This window comes from Belonocnema kinseyi, chromosome 6 (genome assembly GCF_010883055.1).
Source record: "Belonocnema kinseyi isolate 2016_QV_RU_SX_M_011 chromosome 6, B_treatae_v1, whole genome shotgun sequence".
Lineage (NCBI taxonomy): Eukaryota > Metazoa > Arthropoda > Insecta > Hymenoptera > Cynipidae > Belonocnema > Belonocnema kinseyi.
The window spans coordinates 16,792,242-16,813,104 of record NC_046662.1 but is presented as its reverse complement, the minus strand read 5'-3'; the positions used below and the strand labels follow the sequence as shown (position 1 = coordinate 16,813,104).

At 22.2% G+C, this 20,863-nt stretch overlaps 2 protein-coding genes across 2 annotated transcripts in view; one reads left to right on the top strand and one right to left on the bottom strand.

Moving 5' to 3' along the window:
• Window positions 1-702: 702 nt before the first annotated feature.
• LOC117175206 lies at window positions 703-16,474 on the bottom strand. The gene is made up of 4 exons (XM_033364846.1): window positions 16,193-16,474; window positions 15,857-16,101; window positions 10,928-11,126; window positions 703-1,880 (listed from the first exon to the last, which is right to left on the bottom strand). The coding sequence occupies exons 1-4, from the start codon at window positions 16,302-16,304 to the stop codon at window positions 1,435-1,437; spliced, it is 1,002 nt and encodes a 333-aa protein (XP_033220737.1). The 5' UTR covers window positions 16,305-16,474; the 3' UTR covers window positions 703-1,434.
• A 4,234-nt stretch (window positions 16,475-20,708) lies between these two features.
• Window positions 20,709-20,863, top strand: part of LOC117175276 (cilia- and flagella-associated protein 65-like) — a 43,394-nt gene continuing 43,239 nt past the window's right edge. Inside the window, exon 1 of the mRNA XM_033364985.1 lies at window positions 20,709-20,825. Within this exon, the coding sequence (XP_033220876.1) occupies window positions 20,709-20,825 (117 nt within the window). The remainder of the gene's footprint in view (window positions 20,826-20,863) is intronic.

Here is a 20,863-nt window from a genome sequence, read left to right as displayed (position 1 = left end):
AAAGTTAAATTCTCAATTAAAATTATGAATCTTTGATGAAAAGGATGAATTTTTAACAAAATAGTCTGTTTCAACCAAATAGTTGAATTTTTTATTTAAAAATATAGATTTTACAAAAAAAAATATATTTTTTTAAGATACATGAATTTTCAATCAAAAAGTTGAATTTTTAATTCTAAAAAATATAATTTTCAGTTTAAAAAATTAATTTTCAAACAGAAGAGCTTAACTTTCAACCAAGTAAATTAATTTTCTTTTTAAAAAAAGACAAATTCTGAATCAAAAATGTAGTAGTTGATATTTCAACCAAAAAATATTTTAATTTTCAATCAGAAACAGTTGAATTTAACCAAAAAAGACGACTTTTTAACAAACTGTTAAATTTTTAATTAAAATAATCAATTTTTAAACAACAAAAAATAATTTTTAACAAAAGAGTCAATTTCAAACAAAAAATTAAATTTTCATTAAAAAAATACGAATCCTAAACCAAAAATGTAGAAATTGATACTTATATCCAAAAATATCTTAATTTTAAATAAAAGCAGTTGAATTCAACAAAAAATACGAGTTTTCAACCAACGAAGATTTTTCAGTCAACCAAGAGAAAAAATGTCAATCAAACTGTTTAACTTTTGAGAAAAAATATTAATTTTAGCTAAGAAAGTTAATTTTCTACCATACAAAGCTACTTTTACAAAATTAAAAAACATTGTTATTTAATTTTTTAATACAAATTAAAACAAACAATTTAATCATGTTCTCGATAAAATTTTCTGATGTTCGAAAAAAAGTTCCCTGTGATATCCAGGTTCTATTTTTTTATCATACTGTTATATTATTATTATTTTATTATTATAATAATTTTTACATAAAAAGATTCCCTGATCCCAGTACTTCCAGGTGAGAAGACATCCTGATATCAGCCATTAAAAAAAAAACAAAGCCTTTTCCAGTACCCTAATACAAAAATACTCTACTCACATTCACACAATTTCTCACATTTCTCAACAACAACAAAAAAAACCATACCTTCTTAATTCTAGAATAGAAAACAGGATTTAAGTTTTGGCCGTGAGAGTAAAACTTCACAGTCAATTTGGGAGTCTAATCAGTAATACTATTTGCAAAAGCGTCGTTGAATCATCTTAAGAAATAATGAATATTAAATTAAAAAATAGTACAAAAATGCATTTGCTCGCAAAATTTGGCAACGTATTTACAAACAAATGAAGCGCATTTTGAAAAATATCGGAACCGACGATATTCATGTCCAAAAGACGCTTCAAATGTCTTTAAATATTTCATCTTCTAAGCTGAAAATACAAATATAATCCCAAATTAGCGCCTAGTCTCGATTAGTTAATCAATTATAATAATAATTATTATTATTATTATTATTATTATATAAATAAATTAATATCGATAATTGTATTACGTGCTCGTAGTATTTGAATGCTCGGGGAAAAGCGAATCGTAACTGGGTGGCAAATCCTTGCCAGCTGCAATTCCAGCAGGCACTGCTATTTCCAACATTGGTTCCGTCGGTGCCGAGGCAGAAGTCACGCGTTCAGTTTCAGAAGTCAAACTTGGTCTGGTAGCGCCCGGGCCAGCACAGTCCGGAGACCAGCACAATTTTTGGTATTTTTTGCAAATCCAGAGACACGTGACGAATATAATAAAAATGAGGAATATCGTCGTCACAGCCCCGATTGTAACTTGCGTTCCTATTCCGTCATTTTCTACACTACGAACACACTGAATCTCGTCATCGCAATCCATGATTGCACAGTTCTGATAATTATCGCAAATATAGTCTTTCCAAATACAGAATTCGGGCGTAACTTCACGGTAATTTTTTCTGTCTAGCTTCGAACATTCTGAAAACATTTTTTTTTTTATGCTAATTTTGAATGCTTTGAATTTCTAGCATTTCAAATTAAAATAATGCATTTAGAATAAACTAAATTATATTTTATTCAAGAAAACTGGCATTACATTTTTTTAAATAAAATAGTGAAATTTTCAGTTTAAGAGATTGAACAAAAATTATTATTCTTCAACAAAAAGGATTAATTCTCAACAAAAAATATAATAGTTATTTGATATTTCAAAAAAATATATTTTGAGTATGAATTAAAAAAAAGGTGTGAATTAATTCAAAAAGAACAATAAAACGAATTTTCAACAAAGTAGTTCAACTTTCAAGCAAGTACTTTAATTCTCAACTAAAAAGATTAATTCTCAATGAAAAATAGTTGAATTTTTAACCAAAAAGGTTCATTTTCAAACAAGACGATAAATTTTCTACCACAAGAAGAAGAGGTATTTGAACAAATTAAATGAATTGCCAACAAATAGATGAATTTTCATCTATAAAATATAATTTTTAACCAAATAGTTGAAATTTTAAATTTAAAAAATAAATTTTTTAAACAAAAATGAAATAATTCAATTTTTAACAGGAATAGTTAAATTTTCAGTAAAAAAAATTTATTTTCAACAAAAAAAAACGTCAATTTTCAACAAAATAGTTGAATCTCCAACCAAACCAGTATAACTTTCACGCAATTAGTTGAATTTTTAATTAAACAATTCATTTTTAACAACAAAAAAACGAATTTCCAACAATAAATATAATTATTGATATTTCAACGAAAATAAATTTCTATTTTCAAATAAAAAATAAATTTTTACTTTAAATCAAAAACAATTGTATTCAAACGAAAAAAAAAACATGAAATTTCAACAAAACTATTAATTTCCAACTAAATAGCTTAAAATTATGAAATTATAAAATTATGAATCTTTAATTAAAATAGTTGAATTTTGAACCAAAAAGTTTCATTTTCAAACAGGACGATTAATTTTCTACCCCAAAAAAAGATATTTCAACAAATTAAATGAATTTCCAAACAAATAGATGAATTTTCAACAATAAAATATAATTTTTAACCAAATAGTTGAATTTTTAGTAAAAAAATTTATTTTCAACAAAAAAAACGTAAATTTTCAACAAAATAGTTGAATCCCCAACCAAACCAGTATAACTTTCACGCAATTAGTTAAATTTTTAATTAAACAATTAATTTTTAACAACAAAAAAACGAATTTTCAACAATAAATATAATTATTGATATTTCAACGAAAATCAATTTTGATTTGAAATCAAAAAAGAAATTTTTAACTTTAAATCAACAACAATTAAATTCAAACGAAAAAAAACACGAATTTTCAACTAAATAGATTAGTTCTTTTTTCAAAATAGTTGAAGATTCAACTTAAAAATCCGAATTTTCAAAAAAACTGTCGATCTTTCAACGAACAATATAATAGTAAATATATCCGCCAAAATATTTTAATTTTTAATAATACATTTGAATCTAACTAAAGAAGACGAAATTTCAACAAAACAGTTAATTTTCAACTAAATAACTTCATTTTCTTCCAAAATAGTTCAATTTTCACCCTCAAAAGACGAATTTTCAACAAAGAATATAATAATTGATATATCAACGAAAATTAATTTTTATTTTCAATCAAAAAATCAATTTTTAACTTTAGATCAAAAACAATTGAATTCAAACGAAAAAAAAAAACGAATTTTCAACAAAACTGTAGATTTTTGAACGAACAATATAATAGTAAATATATCCGCCAAAGTATTTTAATTTTTAATAATATATTTCAATCCAACTAAAGAAGAAGAAATTTTAACAAAACAGTTAATTTTCAACTAAATAACTTCATTTTCTGCAAAAATAGTTGACTTTTCAAGCCAAAAAGACAAATTTTAATGAAAAATATAATAATTAATATTTCTACGAAAAATAATTTTTATTTTAAATCAAAAACAGTTTAATTCAACCAAAGAAGACGAAATTTCAACAAAAGAGTCAATTTTCAACTAAGTAGATTATTTTTCTTCAAAAATAGTTAAATTTTCACTCCCAAAAGACGTATTTTCAACAAAGAATATAATAATTGATATATCAACAAAAATTAATTTTTATTTTCAATCAAAAAATAAATTTTTAACTTTAAATCAAAAACAATTGAATTCAAACGGAAAAAAAAAGAATTTTCAACAAAATAGTTTAGTTTTTTTTCTCTAAAATACTAGAACATTCAACCTAAAAATACGAATTTTCAACAAAACTGTCGATCTTTCAATGAACAATATAATAGTAAATATATCCGCCAAAATATTTTAATTTTTAATAACACAGTTGAATTCAACTAAAGAAGACGAAATTAAAAAAAAAACAGTTAACTTTCAACTAAATAACTTCATTTTCTGCAAAAATAGTTGACTTTTCAACCCAAAAAGACGAATTTTCAACAAAGAATATAATAATTGATATTTCAACGAAAACTAATTTTTATTTTCAATCAAAAAATACATTTTTAACTTTAAATCAAAAACAATTTAATTCAAACGGGAAAAAAACGAATTTTCAACAAAATAGTTTTGTTTTTTTTTTTCTCCAAAATAGCTGAACATTCAACCTAAAAATACGAATTTTCAACAAAACTGTCGATTTTTCAACGAACAGTCAATTTTCATCTAAATAGCTCCATTTTCTGCCAAAATAGTTGAATTTTCAACCCAAAAATACTAATTTTCAATAACAAATATACTAATTGACATTACTGCGAAAAATTATATTTTTTTAAATCAAAAACAGTTGAATTAAACAAAACCAAAAAGAAAACGAATTTTTAACAAAGAAATTCAACTTTCAATAAAGTAGTTGAATTTTCATCAAAGAATACTAATTCTCAACGAAAAATATATTAGTTATTCGATATTTCGACCAATAAATATTTTCAAATCAATATAATAATATAATGAATAAATAAAGTTCTGCTGAATTCAACCAAAAAATATAAATTTTCAATAAAATAATTAAATTTTTTACCAGAGATGAATCTTCAACCAATTAAGTTTTTAATTTTAGGACGAAAACAGTTGAATTCAACCGAAAAAGACGAAATTTCAACAAAACTATTAATTTTCAACTAAATAGCTTAAAATTATAAAATTATGTATCTTTCATTAAAATAGTTGAATTTTGAACCAAAAAGTTTCATTTTCAAACAAGACGATTAATTTTCTACCACAAAAAAAAATATATTTTAACAAATTGAATGAATTTCCAAACAAATAGATGAATTTTCAACAATAAAATATAATTTTCAACCAAATAGTTGAATTTTTAACTTTAAAAAATCAATTTCTTAAAGAAAAATGAAGTAATTGAATTTTAAACAGGAATATTTAAATTTTCAGTAAAAAAAATTAATTTTCAACCAAAAAACCGTGAATTTTCATCAAAATAGTAGAATCCCCAACCAAACCAGTACAACTCTTAAGTAAGTAGTTGAATTTTTAATTTAAAACATTATATTTTAACAACGACAAAAAATGAATTTTTAACTAAAATTTTGAATCTTCAAACGAAAAACTGAACCAAGGAGTAGAATGTTTAATCTAAAATATTGGATTTTAATAGAAAAATTTAATAGTTGATTTTGAATAAAAAAACTCAACAAATTAGCAGAAAAATAAACTATCTGGTTGACAATTTTTGTATTTTGTTGAAATTTCACTTCTTCTCGGTAGAAAATTAATTTTTTTGGTTAAAAATTGGTTGAAAATTAATCTGTTTTAGTTGAGGAGGCAAGCATTCTGTTAAAAATTCCTTTTTTTGGTAAAATCCAGCGGTTTTTTATTTTTAATTAAAATAATTTTTTTTGTTGAAATATCAACTGTTCAATTTTTCTATTAAAATTCATAATTTTTAGTTGAAAATTCAACTCGTTGATTTAAAGTACAACTACTGTCTTCAAAGTTTTTTTTTTTTTTTTAGATTCTTCATTTTAGTTGAAAATTCGTTGGTTGTTTGGTTAAAAATTAATTTTTTAACTGAAAATGTATCTATTTGGTTAAAACATACTGTTTTGAATTGAGATTGAACTATTATGTTGAAAATGCCTCTCCTTTCGTTCAATTCAACCGTCTTTTATTAAAATTTTAGACATTTTTTAGTTAAAAAATCATCTAATTGGTTGAAAGTTGGATGCACTTTATTACAAATTAATTTTTCAAATTAATTTTCCAAGAAAAACCAATGATTTTTAAATAAAAAGATAAATATCATACCAAAAGTGAAACAGTTAAATTTTTAGTACAAAAATTGGCATAACATTTTTTTAAACAAAATAGTTTAGTTTTCAACTGTAGAGATTTAACAAAAGTTATTATTCTTCAACCAAAAAATAGTTGAAACCGCAATCAAAAGCAGATTAATTTCCAACCAAAAACAGATTTATTTTCGAACAAAATTTTTTTTTACAAAACAGTTGAATTTTCGACAAAAAATATCAATTTTCAACAAAAAAGTTTCATCTTCAACTAATTAGTTTAGTTTTTTAACCAAAATAGGTGAAAATTCAACCTAAGAATACGAATTTTCAATTAACAATATAATAGTTTATATTTCCGAAAAAAATATTTTAATTCTCAATTAAACACTGTTGAATTCAAGCAAAGAAGACGAAATTAAAAAAAACTTTATTTTCAACTAAATAGTTTATTTTTTTTTACCAAAATAGTAGAACATTCAACCTAAATATACGAATTTTCAAAATAAAAGTGGAATTTTTTAACGAACAATATAATAGTTTATATTTCCGCCAAAAATATTTTAATTTTCAATAAAACACAGTTGAGTTCAACTAAAGAAGACGAAATTTCAACAAAACAGTTAATTTTCAACTAAATAACTTAATTTTCTGCCAAAATAGTTGAATTTTCAACCCAAAAAGACGAATTTTCAACAAAAAATATGATAATTGATATCTCAACGAAAAACAATTTTTATTTTCAATGAAAAACAGTTGAATTTAAAAAAAAACGAAAGAAATTTTCAATCAAATAAGTTTTTAACTTTAAATCGAAAAACAATTAAATTCAAACAAAAAGATGATTTTCTTTTACAAAACAGTTGAGTTTTCAAGAACAAAAAAACTTCATTTTCATCTAAATAGTTTAACATTCATCCTAAAAATACGAATTTTCAACAGCACAATAGAATTTTGAACGAACAATATAATAGTTTGTATTTTCGCCAAAAATATTTGAAGTTTCAATAAAACACAGTTGAATTCGACCCAAAAAGACGAATTTTCAACGAAAAATATAATATTTTATACTTCAACCGAAGTATAATTTTTAATTAAAATAAATATAATAATATAGTAAATAAATAAAGTTCAGCTCAATTCAACCAACAAGTATCAATTTTCAACAAAATAGTTACATTTTTTACCAGAGATGAATATTCAACCAAAAAAAATTAATTTTTAATAAAAAAATTATTAAACTTTTAACAAAGTAGTTAAATTTTCGACCAAATTTGTTTTTTATTTTTAATCAAAAGCAGTTCAATTCAACCGAAAAAGACTAATTTTCAACAAAATAGTTCAATCCTCAAGCAAAAGAGATTAATTTTTAACCAAAAAGATCATTTCTTTACAAAACAGTTAAATTTTCAACTAAAAACGATGAACTTTCAACAAAAAACTTTATTATCAACTAAATAGTTTAGTTTTTTGCTAAAATAGTTGCACAGTCAATATAAAAATACGAATTTTCAATAAAACTGTGGAATTTTTAACTAACAATATAATAGTTTATATTTTCGACAAAAATATTTTGATTTTTAATAAAACACAGTTGAATTCAACCAAAGAAGACGAAATGAATTTTTTAACCAAAAAGATTAATTCTTAACGAAAAATATATTTGTTATTATTCGATATATGAACGAAAAAATATTTTCAGTTCGAATAAAAAAACGTTCGAATTAATTCAAAAAGATGAATTTTTAACCAAGAATAATTTATACTTCAACCAAATATAATTTTTAATCAAAATAAAAAAAGTTCTGTTGAATTAAAAAAACGCATTTTTAACAAAATTGGTACATTTTTTACCGGAGATGAATCTTAACCAAAAAAAAATGCATTTTTAACAAATTAGTGCAAAACAGATAAATTTTCAACCAAAAAAATGATTTTGTTTTACAAAAGAGTTGAATTTTCGGCTCAAAAACAATAATTTTCAACAAAAAAACTTCATTTTTAGCTAAATAGTTTAGTTTTTTTTCCAAAATATTTGAACATTCAACCAAAAAATATAAATTTTCAACAAAACTATCGAATTTTGAACGAACAATATAATAGTTTATATTTTCACCAAAAAAGACGAAATTTCAAGAAAACAGTTAATTTTCAAATGAATAGCTTAATTTTCTACTTAATTTTCAACCCGAAAAGACGAATTTTCAACAAAAAATATAATTATTGAATTTCAACGAAAAATAATTTTTGTTTTTAATAAAAACAGTTAAATTAAACAAAAATAAAAAACGAAATAAATTTTTAACCAATTAAGTTTTTAACTTTAAATCGAAAACAGTTATATTCAATCGAAAAAGACGAATTTTCATCAAAATAGTTGAATCCTCAAGCAAAACAGATCAATTTTCAACTAAAAAGATGATTTTGTTTTACAAAACAGTAGAATTTTCGACTCAAAAACAAGAATTTTCAACGAAAAAACATCATTTTCAGCTAAATAGTTTAGTTTTTTACCAAAATAGTTGAACATTCAACCTAAAGATACGAATTTTCAATAAAACTGTGCAATTTTTAACAATAAATAAGATTAATTTTCAACAACAAAAAAACGCGGAGTTTCACCAAAATAGTTAATTTCCAACCAAAGCAGTATAACTTTTAACCGAATAGTTGCATTTTTAACTTAAAAATTAATTTTTAACAACAAAAAAATGAATTTTCAACTAAGATTCTGAATCCTCAAACGAAAAACTGAACCAAGGAGTTAAATTTTCAACCTAAAATTATGACTTTTAATAGAAAAAGTTAATAGTTGATTTTGAATCAAAAACTCAACAAATTAGCAGAAAAATAAATTATCTGGTTAACATTTTTTGTATATTGTTGAAAATTCACCTTTTCTTGGTAGAAAGTTAATTTTTTTGATTAAAAATTGGTTGAAAATTAACCTATTTTAGTCGAGAAGTCAATCATTTCGTTGAAAAATAATTTTTCTTGATAAAATTCAACGGCTTTTTAGTTTTAATCAAAATAATTTTGTTTTTAATATAAACTTTTAAGTTTTTCTATTAAAATTCATAATTTTAAGTTGCAAATTCTACTCTTTGGTTGAAAGTAGAACTACTTGTTTAAGAACTCATTTTTTTTCTTAAAAATTTATAATTGTAGTTAAATATTCGTTTTTTTATTTGGTTAAAAATTAATATTTTAAACCAAAATTCAACTTTTTAGTTAAAAGTTATACTGTGTTGGTTGGGGATTCATCTATTTTGTTAAAAATTTATTTTTGTTTGTTAAATCCAACTGCTTTTCATTTTTTATCAACATTTTTTTTTGGTACTATTCACTGTTAAATTGTTCTATTAAAATATATAATTTTAGGTTGAAAATTCAAATCCTTGGTTCAAAGTAGATCTGTTTTATTAATAGTTCATTCTTTTTTTTAAGATTCACAATTTTAGTTGAAAATTCGTTTTTTGTTCTTGCTAAATATTAAATTTATAACTAAAAATTAAACTATTAGGTCAAAAGTTATACTCTTTCGCTTAGGGATTCAATTATTTTGTAGAAAATTTGTCTTGTTTAGTTGAAATCAACTATTTTTTATTTCATTCATTTCGTTCAATTTTTGGGTATGATTCAACTGTTATTGATTTAACATAAAAATTATTTTTCATTGAAAATTCGTCTTTTTGGATTGAAATTTCCAAAATTTGGGCAGAAAAATAGACAAATTACTTGAAAATGAACTATTTTGTTAAAAATTCGTCTTCTTTTGTTGAATTAAACTGTCGAGAAATCATATTGTTAGTTCGAAGATTCAACAGCCTTGTAAAACAAAAAAATTCTTTTTGCTTAAAATGTTAACCAGTTTAAAAAAATTTTGCTTTTGGTTAGAAAATTAATTTTTTGACTTAAAATTCAACTATTTGTTTAGAAGTTAATACAATTTGGGTTGAAAATTCAACATTTTTGTAGAAGTGTAATATTTTTCGATTAAAAATGCAACTGCTTAAAAAAAAATTAATCTGTTTGGATTCAGGATTCGACTATTTTGTTGAAAATTTGTCTTTTTTCGATTCAAAAACTGTTTTTGTTAAAAATTCATTTTTTTGATTAAAGATTGATCTCTGATAGAAAATGGAACTATTTTGTTGAAATTTCTTATTTTTCTAGTTTAATTCAGCTGCTTTTTTATTTATTTGTTATATTATTAAAAATTATAATTATAATTATAATAATTAATAATTATTCGTATAAATTTTATTAATTACTCTATTTTGAGTTTTAAATTTAACTTCATTTATAAAAATGTAATCTTTTTTATTAAAAAAGCAAATACTCGGTGAAAAGTTAAGCTGTTTTGATTCAGGATTCTACAATTTTATTAAAAATTCATCTTCTTGAAATAATTCAAACGTCTTTTTATTGAAAATCATAATATTTTTTGGTTGAAATATCGAATAACTATTATATTTTTCGTTAAGAATTCATCTTATTTCTTAAAAATTCATTTTTTTAAAAGATTCATAATTTTATTTCAAAATTTATTTCTTCAGTTCAAAAGTAAACTATTTTGTTAAGTTTTTTTTTATTAAAGAATTAATTTTTTTACTAACAATTTAACTGTTCCAGTTTTTGTGTGAAATTTAACTTTTTTAGTTGAAAATTCTTCTTTTTTGTGGAAAATGAATCTTCTTGGTTGGAAATTCAACTTTTTGATTAAAATATAATCTAGTTTGTTAAAAATTTAATATAAAGAATAAGATACTGAACTTACTTGTATATGGAGTATAAACGATGGTTATACGCAGATGCTCATCTTGCTTAATTGGTTGCTGTGAGATGAAAATACGAGTTTCCAAATTACCCCGAGGATCAAATTCTGAGTATAAGTGATTTGGAATTTCCGATTCGTTAGTTTTTCTATCCATCTCGTCACAAAATTTGTCTGACCAGAACCCTTTATCTTTCTTAAACTGAAAATAAAAAAGAATTGGATGCTTCTAAATTTACAATAGTGCAAATTGAATAAATTTATGGATAACCGTTTTTTTTATAAATGTAAATAATTTAACATTTAATGCTTTTAATAGCCAAAAATTTCTAAGGAAAGCAGTATCCTTAATAAACAAATTATTAATTTTTTGCGAACATAAGTCGTCTTTGCGAGATCGTTAGGAATATTTTTCAATCTTTGTTAAGTCTTTGAAATCCTTAAAATTTTCAAATACTTGAGAAATCTTTCCTATATCTTTTGTGTTTATTGGAAATCACTGGAATATTTGAAACTTTTGTGAAATATTTTGAAATTATCTCAAAAAAAAAACTGTGAACTCCTTTAAAATGTTGGAAATATTTTGTGTTTTGGCGTACTGTACACTTTTAAAGATCATTTTAATCCTTATGGATCTTTTGAAATATCCTTGAAATCTATCTGAAATCTTTAGTATTCATTTGAAATCTTTTTAGATTTTGGTAAAATCTTTGAAATCGTTTAAAATCCTTCAAGGGTTTTGAAACCTTTGAAATTTGGTGTACTTTACCCTTTTTTAAATTCTTGAATTTGAAACCTTTGTGAAATTTTTACGAAATATTTGAAATCTTTCTAAAATGTTTTGAAATATTCGTGAAATCTTTGTAAAATCGTTTGAAATCTTCTAAAAAGTTTATAAATCGTTTAAAGTCTTTAGTGTTTTGAAATCTTTGAAATCTGGTGTACTTTACCCATTATGAAATCTTTGAAATGTTTGTGAAATCATTTGAAATCTTTTGTCTTTATTTTAAATCATTAAAATATTTGAAATCTTTGTAAAACCTTCAAAATCTTTTGAAATCTTCTAAATAAATTTAAAATAATTAAAAATCTTTAAATCGTTTTGAAATCTTTGAAATCTGGTTTAAACTTTTTTAAATCTTTGTGAAATTTTTATGAAATCATTGAAATATATGTGAAATCCTTTATCTTCATTTTAAATCATTAAAATATTTGCAATATTTGTGAAATCTTTTGAAATCTTCTAAACAAATTTGAAATAATTTAAACTCTTTAAAGCGTTTTGAAAGCTTTGAAATCTGGTTTAAACCTTTTGAAATCTTTGTGAAATTTTCATGAAATCTTTGTGAACTCTTTTGAAATCTTCTAAACAAATTTGAAATAATTTAAAGTCTTTAAAGCGTTTTGAGATCTTTGAAATCTGGTTTAAACCTTTTGAAATCTTTGAATTTGAAATCTTTGTGAAATTTTTATGAAATCTTTGAAATTTTTTAAAAATCTTTTGTCTTCATTTTAAATCATTGAAATATTTGAAATATTTGTAAAATCTTTGAAAACTTTGTGATATCTTTTGAAATCTGCTAAACAAATTTGAAATAATTTAAAGTCTTTAAAGCGTTTCGAAATCATCGAAATCTGGTTTAAACCTTTTGAAATCTTTGAATTTGAAATCTTTGTGAAATTTTTGAAATCTTTGTGAAATCTTGTAAACAAATTTGAAAAAAGTTTACAATCTTTAAAGGGTTTTTAAATCTTTGAAATCTGGTCTACTTTTCCTTCTTTTAATTCTCGAATTTGAAATCTTTATAAAATTTCTACGAAACATTTGAAATCTTTGTAAAATGTTTTCAAATATTTGTGAAATCTTTTTACAATATTTTGAAATCTTCTAAAGAAATATGAAATTGTTTAAAATCTTCAGTGTTTTGAAATCTTTGAAATCTCGTGTACTTTACCCATTATGGAATTTTTTTAATGTTTTGTTAAATCTTTTGGCTTCATTTTAAATCATTCAAATATTTGAAATCTTTGTGAGATCGTTGGAAATCTTTGTGAAATGCTTGAAATCTTTTGAAATCTGGTTTAAACTTTTTTAAATCCTAGAATTTAAAATCTTTGTGAAATTTTTATTAAATCTTTGAAATATTTGTGAAATCTTTTGTCTTAGTTTTAAATCGTTAAAATATTTGAAATCTTTGTAAAATCTTTGAAATCTTTGTGAAGTCTTTTGAAATCTTCTGAAAAAATTTGAGATAATGTAAACTCTTTAAAGAGTTTTGAAATCTTTGAAATCTGGTTTCAACTTTTTTAAATCTTTGGGAAATTTTTATGAAATCTTTGAAATACTTGTGAAATCTTTTGCCTTCATTTTAAATCATTAGAATATTTGAAATATTTGAAATCTTCTTAACAAATTTGAAATAATTTAAACTCTTTAAAGCGTGAAATGTATGAAATCTTTTGAAATATTCTAAACAAATTTGAAAAACGTTTAAAATCTTTAAACGGTTGTAAATTTGTGAAATCTTTTAAAATGTTCTAAACAAATTTGAAATCGTTTAAAATCTTTGAAATCTGGTTTAAACTTTTTTAAATCTTTAGATTTGAAATATTTGCAAAATTTTTATGAAATCTTTGTGAAATATTGGAAATCTTTTAAATCTTGGTGAAATCTTTTGAAATCTACTAAACAAATTTGAAATCGTTTAAAATCATTAAAGCGTTTTGAAATCTTTAAAATCTGGTTTAAAATTTTTTTAAATCTTTGTAAATTTTTAAAGAAATCTTTGAAGTATTTGTGAAATCTTTTGTCTTCATTTGAAATCATTAAAATATTTGAAATCGTTAAAAATTTTGGTAAAATCTTTGAAATCTTTGTAAACTGTCTTAAAATATTCGTGAAAATTTTCTTTAATCTTTGTTTGTAAAATCGTATGTGTACTTTTTTGAAAATTCAACTGTTTTCTTGAAATACTTTTTTTTACATAATTTTTTTAACTGAAAGTGTAAATATTCCGTTTTTGGCTGAAAATTAATTTTCTTAAATTAAAGATTGATCATTTCAGTTGAAACTTTTTCTCTTCGGGTGAAAATTCAACTACTTTGTTGAAATTTAAGATCAAAACACATTTTTTTGGCTAAAAATGTAACTGCACAATTTTTGGTTGAACTTTTTTTAGTTCAAAATTGAATTACTTTGCGGAAAATATGTGTTTTTTTTACAAGTTAAACTATTTTGGTAGAAAATTCATGTTTTGATGTTTAAAATAATTATAACAGTTGGTTGAAAGTTCAACTACTTGATTAAAAGTTCGTTTTTTTTTTTTATTACAAATGTAATTATTCCGTAATTTGTTAAAAATTAATATTTTTTAGTTAAAAATTCAAATATATTCTTAAAAATTAATTTAAAAAAAATTAAAGTTCCATTCTTTTAGTTGAAAGTTCATTTCCTTGGTTGAAAATGTAAAAATTTGATTTAAATTTTTTTGTTTGGAAATACATTTTTTGGCTGAAAATTTAACCATACAATTTTTTTATTAAAAATTTAACTATTTAGTTGAAAATGTAATTATTTTAGGAGAAAATTACTGTTTTTGAATTCAAAATAATTAGAACAGTTGGTTGAAAATTCTAATATTTTATTAGAATTTCGTTTTTTTGTTATTGAAAATGAAGATTTTAACTGAAAATGTAATTATTCCCTATTTTCTTGAAAATTAATCTTTTTTAGTTAAAAATTTAAATACTCTTAAAAATTCATTTAAAAAAATAAAGGTCCATTCTTTTAGTTGAAAATTCATCTGCTTTGTTGCAAATGTAACAATTTGATTAACATTTTTTGTTTGAAAATAAATTTTTTGACTGAAAATGTAACTATACAATTTTTTTTTTTTAATTTTTTTAAATTAGAAATTTAACTATTTAATTGAAAAATTAACTATTTTGGGAGGAAATTAATGCTTTTATATTTAAAATAATTAAAACAGTTTTTGGTTGAAACTTGATCTTTGAAAATAAAGATTTAACTACATTCTTAAAAACTAACTTTCAAGATTCACCATTTTAGTTGAAAATTCATCTCTGTTTGATAATAATTTTTTTTGGCTTAAAATTCAACCATACAATTTTTGGTTGATTTTTTTTAGTTGAAAATTGAACTACTTTGTTTGAATTTAATTTTTTATTTTTCTGAAAATTGCACTTTTTTGTCGAAAGTTCGAATTTTTTGGTTCAAAGTAATTAAAACAGTTTGTTGAAAATTCAACTATTTTATTAGAAATTTGTTTTATTTTTGTTTTCCTTGAAAATTAAGGTTTTAACTAAAAATGTAATTATTCCACTTTTGCTTAAAAGTTGATGTTTTTTAGTTAAAAATCCGACTATATTCTCAAAAATCCCTTTTTTTTAATTAAAGATTCATCGTTTTAGTTGATAATTCATGTGCTTGATTGAAAATGTAAAAATGTTATTAAATGTTTTTTAAATCAATTTGTTGGCCCAACTTTAACCATACAGTTTTATGTTGAAAATTCACTATTTTTTGGTAAAAAATTAATGTTTCCGTAGGAAAATTTCTCATTTTGGTTAAAAATCTAACTATTTGGTTGAAAGTTGACCTTCTTTGTTAAAAGATTATTTTTCTTGTAGCAAATTAACCTCTTTGTTTGAAAATTTTAGTATTTTGATAAAAATACGAATTTTAACTGAAAACCTAAGTATTTGGCTCATCAAAAATACACTCCTTGTTTATCTTTTCTATCGTATAGAATACAAAACACTATCAAAAAGAATAATTTTATATTTAATTTTAAAAATTGCGCGAAAGAAAATAATAATCGTGCAGCTTTTTGTTTTCTACAAAGTTTAAAAATAAGTTTTATCGGTTTGACGTACTCTCGTGCAACGAAATAAATAAATGTAAAATATTACCTGGACATAATCGACACACCCATCTTCGTTTTTTCGAAAATTAATATTCTGAATGACAGCAAACAGACCGTCATCCTTGTCTTTTGTTTTGATCGTGAATATGCAGTTTTTATCCGTGATAAGTTGAGTTCCATAAGTGAATGGAAGATAGGATTTCACAATAACTGCCGAACTCTCCAAATTACTTATTTTCACTCCATCCGCCTTTTTAAAAGGATGACAAATCTCCTCTTGATCGAGTGTACCTAACCAAACAAAAAGAGAGGTTAGGACACTCACTTGCGATTTTCACGGAATATTATCAGCATTTTAATATCATTTTCTGAAATTACTTACAAACTTTATATTTCCCCTCAACATCACACGTCTTTTTATGAAAAGCTCCTTCCGAAAAATAAATTGTCAAAAGAAGCAGAAGATAAATAAACTCTGCTACGTGGAGAATCATTTCGATTTTGGAACTGTCATAAATATTCCATGAAAATCCTGGATGATATTTTAAACTTAGTTTTGCGACATTTGGGCGTATCAAATTTTTCGTGAGGAACTATTGATAAGAGAGTAAGAGATAATGTCTAGGTTTTATCACAAAAGATCAAAAGATTAATGAATAGGAATGGGAAAATTCGACACCCCACCCCTGTTACTGTGAAAGTTGTCAGCTGTCACGCAATAAAAAAAGAGAACCAATCAGAGTAAAGACAGCCTCAGGGACGCACAATAAATTTTACATCTATTTTTTTCATTTAAAATTACGTAGTTTTGAATGTTTTTTTAAACAGTCCAATTTTAAAGCTTTAAAAAAATCGCGAATTAAAAAAAACGCGAATAATGAAATTTCCGAATTGGAAAATTCCAAAACATTTTATAAAATTATAGAAAATTAACAAATTATAAAATATCCTAATAATAAAATTCTCGAATTTAAACAAATTAAAATTTTTCTCCATAAAATTTATTTATTTATTAAATATACGATATACAAATATTTTTAAAAAGACAAATTATTTTATTGTCAAAAGTTACTAAATAATTATTGTTTGAATTTAAAATAACTATCATGTTATATTGAATTATAATTTCAGAAAATGTAAACACTAAAAATCATCTTTTTTTTTAAATATTTGATAATCGTATTTTTAATGAATAAATAATATATTTATAAAAAAAAATGTTCAATTGCTAAAATTCCGGAATTTTCTAGTTTGAATATTTTATAATTAAGCAATTTTATTATTCTGGAATTTTCCAAATTCAAATATTCGGAAATTTTATATTTCGAAGATTTTATTATTCGTTAATTTCATAATTCGGGAATTTTATTATTTCTGAAATTTTATTCTTCGGGTATTTTTTCATTCGGGAATTTCATTATTGGGAAATTCTATAATTCGAGAATTTTATTATTCATGAATTTCATTATTCGGGAATTTTATAATTCAGGAATTTTATTATTCGGGAATTTTCTAATACTGGGATTTTCCAATTCAGGAATTTTATTATGTTAGTGTTATGTGTTAGAAATTTGATTTTTTGGATTTTCAGCAGTCCCTGCAAGATCTTCAATTTTTAAAATGTACAAATAACAATTTTTTGAACGTTTTTTTTATTTATTTTTTATTAAATAATTCAATTTGGAAGATTAACCACTGGAAACTCTTCAGTGTCAATAATGTATGAATAAAAATTTCCTAATTTGGATAATTTTAAAGATCAAAAGTCAAGTTTTTAATCTAAATCATCCAAATTGAACACATTTCGAATGTAAATTATGTTTTTAATTGTAAAACTTTTAATTTTCATAACTTTTTATTTGTGAATTTAAAAAATTAAAAACTCTTCAAGTTTAAAGATATATAAATAAAAATTCTTAATTATGAATGATTTTTAAAATAAAGAGCCAAGCTTTAAATTCTAAATCCTCCAAATTTAAGTATTTTCGAATATAAATTATCAAAATTACAGAATTATCAATGGTAAATTCACAAGATTAAAAACTCTTCAATTTTAAAGATTTACAATTCAAATTTAATTGTACAATTGTTTCAAAATTTAATTAAAAGAAAAAAATCCCTAATTAAAATTATTCTGAATATAGAAAGTTAAATTTCCAATTCTATAAATTTGTTTGTTTAATTGTAAAACTTAAAACTTACATACATTTTTAGTTCTAAATTTTCAAAATAAAAAATCCATAAATTTTTAATATGTATAAATACATATTCTTAAACGTTGAGGATTTAAAAAATCAAAATTCAAGTTTTTCTATCATCCAAATTGAAGGAATTTCAAACGTAGAACATCAAAATTAATAGGTATTCAATTTTAAAGTCTTACAATTAAAAGTTCTTCAATTTTAAAGACTTAAAATTGAAAATTCGTGAACTTTGATGATACAGAATTGCAAAGCATTAAATTTACAAAATTTATATTTTAACGGTTCGTAGTTTTGAACGTTTTTTTTTTTAATAGTTCAATTTTAAAGATTTATAATTTCAAAATTCTTACATTTTAACAATTTGAATTAAAAACTTTTTCCATTTTTAAGATTTACAATTAAAAACCTTTCAATTTTATGAATGTAAAAATAAAAATTCTTAAATTTTGGCGATTTGAATAATTTGAGCGACAAATTTTTAATTCGAAATCTTCCAAATTGAGTAAATTTCGAATTTAAAGCATAAAAATTACAGATTTTTAAATCTTTTATATCTATTTATATGACGTTAAAGATTTAAAGTTTTAAATTTTAAATCTTCCAAGTTGAAGAAATGAAATCTAATGAAAAGCATTAAAATTACAAAATTTTAAATAGTAAAACTTATAACTTGCATAATTTTTTTTTTATTTTCCAAAATTCAAAACTTTTCAATTTACAGAGATTTAAAAACACAAATTCTTAAATTTTGATGTTTTTGAAAGCTAAAAGCCAGGGTTCTGATTCAAAACCTTCCAAATTGAAGAAAATTCGAAAATAAACCATTATAGTTTAAAGTTCTTCAATTTTGAAAATATAGAATTGCTATTTATTTTTAATTTTTAATTTTTTTTAATAGTTCAATTTGGAAGTTTTACAACAGAAAACTATTCACTTTTGTATATTTTTAAAGATTATTTTAAGATAAGTTGTAACATTCAAGAATGTTTAAATGCGTCTAAATATTTGAAAGTTTTCTTACACTTTAAAATTAAGTGTTTTGAAAATTGCAAAATTTACGCAGATATTTAGAATTCCATCCGTTGATGACGCAGATTTTTTTCTTTTAAAAATGACTTGGTCTTATTGTATAAAATACTTAATTCATGTCATTTAGAAAAATTAAGTGAATGTTAAAAAAGTCATAATTTTTAATTTATAAAAATAGATATGAATATTCTTTTCCATCAATTTTGTCAATCAAAAATTCCAAATAAGTATTTTTATTTCATGATAAAATTTATTTCTAATTTTTTTTTAAACATTATTGAGAACGCAAAAATTTTGATTGTAAGTGGTTTTTTATATTGGCAATTAATTCTGTTTTCTACATTTTGCTTCCAGACTGTATTATTGTACCTTTAAAAAAATTTTCGATGGGGATAACAAAAAAATGAGTGCTATCGACAATAACGTTTCTGGGGAAATTTTAAATGATTTAATTTCATAATTTATGTAATTGATTTGAAAAAATGGATTTCAAATTTTAAACATTAAAAAATATGTCGAAACCCCACTTTTTTCTGGGAAAATTTTAAATCATTTTTTATTTTGAAAAATTAATTTAAAGCGAAAATTAAAAAAGATTTTAAAATGACAAAAGTTTACAAATAAAATTGTGTATGTACTAAGAGATAATTAGAAGTTTAAAAAAACTTTCCGAAATGATTTTCTATTTGCAAATAAAATTTAATCTTAAACGAAATGTAGATTTTTAAATATTTTGAACAAAAATTATAATAGTCTTTCAAGATTTTGAATGATTTAAAGAGAGCGAAAAAAATTGCTTGCGATTTCTGGGAAACTTTTAAATAATTACCTATCTACAAAAATTAAGTTTATGAGAATATTTAAACAGATTTTTAAAACGTTACAAAAGATTTCCAAAATTGTCAAGAAAGAATGTTGAATATTTTAAGGTAATTTTTTTAATCATCCAGATTTGTTTTAATTTTTTGGAAAACGTTTTATCATTTTAAAAGATATTTATAAGCTTTTGAATTTTTGAGAGTTTCAAAAATCATAAATTGTTTAAGAATTTTTAAAAATTAAAACAAAATTTAAATTCTTGAAGATTTAAAAAAAATTAAATTTTTAAGAGCTTTAAAAGGTTTCAAGAAAATTAAAAACAATTCTTAAGATTAATGAGAAAACTACAAATAATTTTTTTTTCAAAAAAGAATTTAAAGAGAAAATTGAAAGATTTTAAAAAATGCTTTAAACAATGTATATTTTGGAAAATTTTGAAAAATCAAGCGTTTTAAGAATTTTAAAAGGATTCAAGGGAATAAAAAGATTCTTTTTAGATTTCTAGGAATTTTTGAAATTATGTTTTCAAATAAATTGTAAAAATATTTCTAAAATTTATAATATATTTTTTAAATTCTTCTAAACTTTTAAAATTTCTAAATTTTCATGTCTCAAAATCTAATTTTATTTTGAAATTAAATTTTCAAAATATTTGAAGAAATAAAGAGTTATTCGAAAAGTTTATTTTGTATTATATATGATCCCCTTTCCAATTGAAAAACTGTGCGCGCATCCAGCGCGCAACTGATGATAATGGTTTGAATTTAAATTTAAAAATGAAAGAAAAATTGAAATATAAATTCACTATTTAGAATTCGTATACAATTTCAGATTGCAGTTTTCAAAATGACTGACTGCAATTTTGACACCAATGTCAAAATTCAAAATATTCACGTAGATTTTGGAAAAGTAGAGGTTGGCTGCACAGCTGTTAGAACAATTAAAGTTGTAAACCGAAGTGATGTAAGTATACAAAATAGCTAAATAAACTAAAATAATTT

Bases quoted from the DNA above. Each gene is read 5' to 3' on its own strand.
- LOC117175206 (XM_033364846.1), bottom strand. From the start codon at position 16,304: ATGATTCTCCACGTAGCAGAGTTTATTTATCTTCTGCTTCTTTTGACA. The intron at 11,127-15,856 runs GTAATATTTTAC...TTTTATTTTCAG, and splicing joins GGTGTGTCGATTATGTCCAG to TTTAAGAAAGATAAAGGGTT. The intron at 1,881-10,927 runs GTAAGTTCAGTA...AAATGTTTTCAG, and splicing joins CGTTTATACTCCATATACAA to AATGTTCGAAGCTAGACAGA.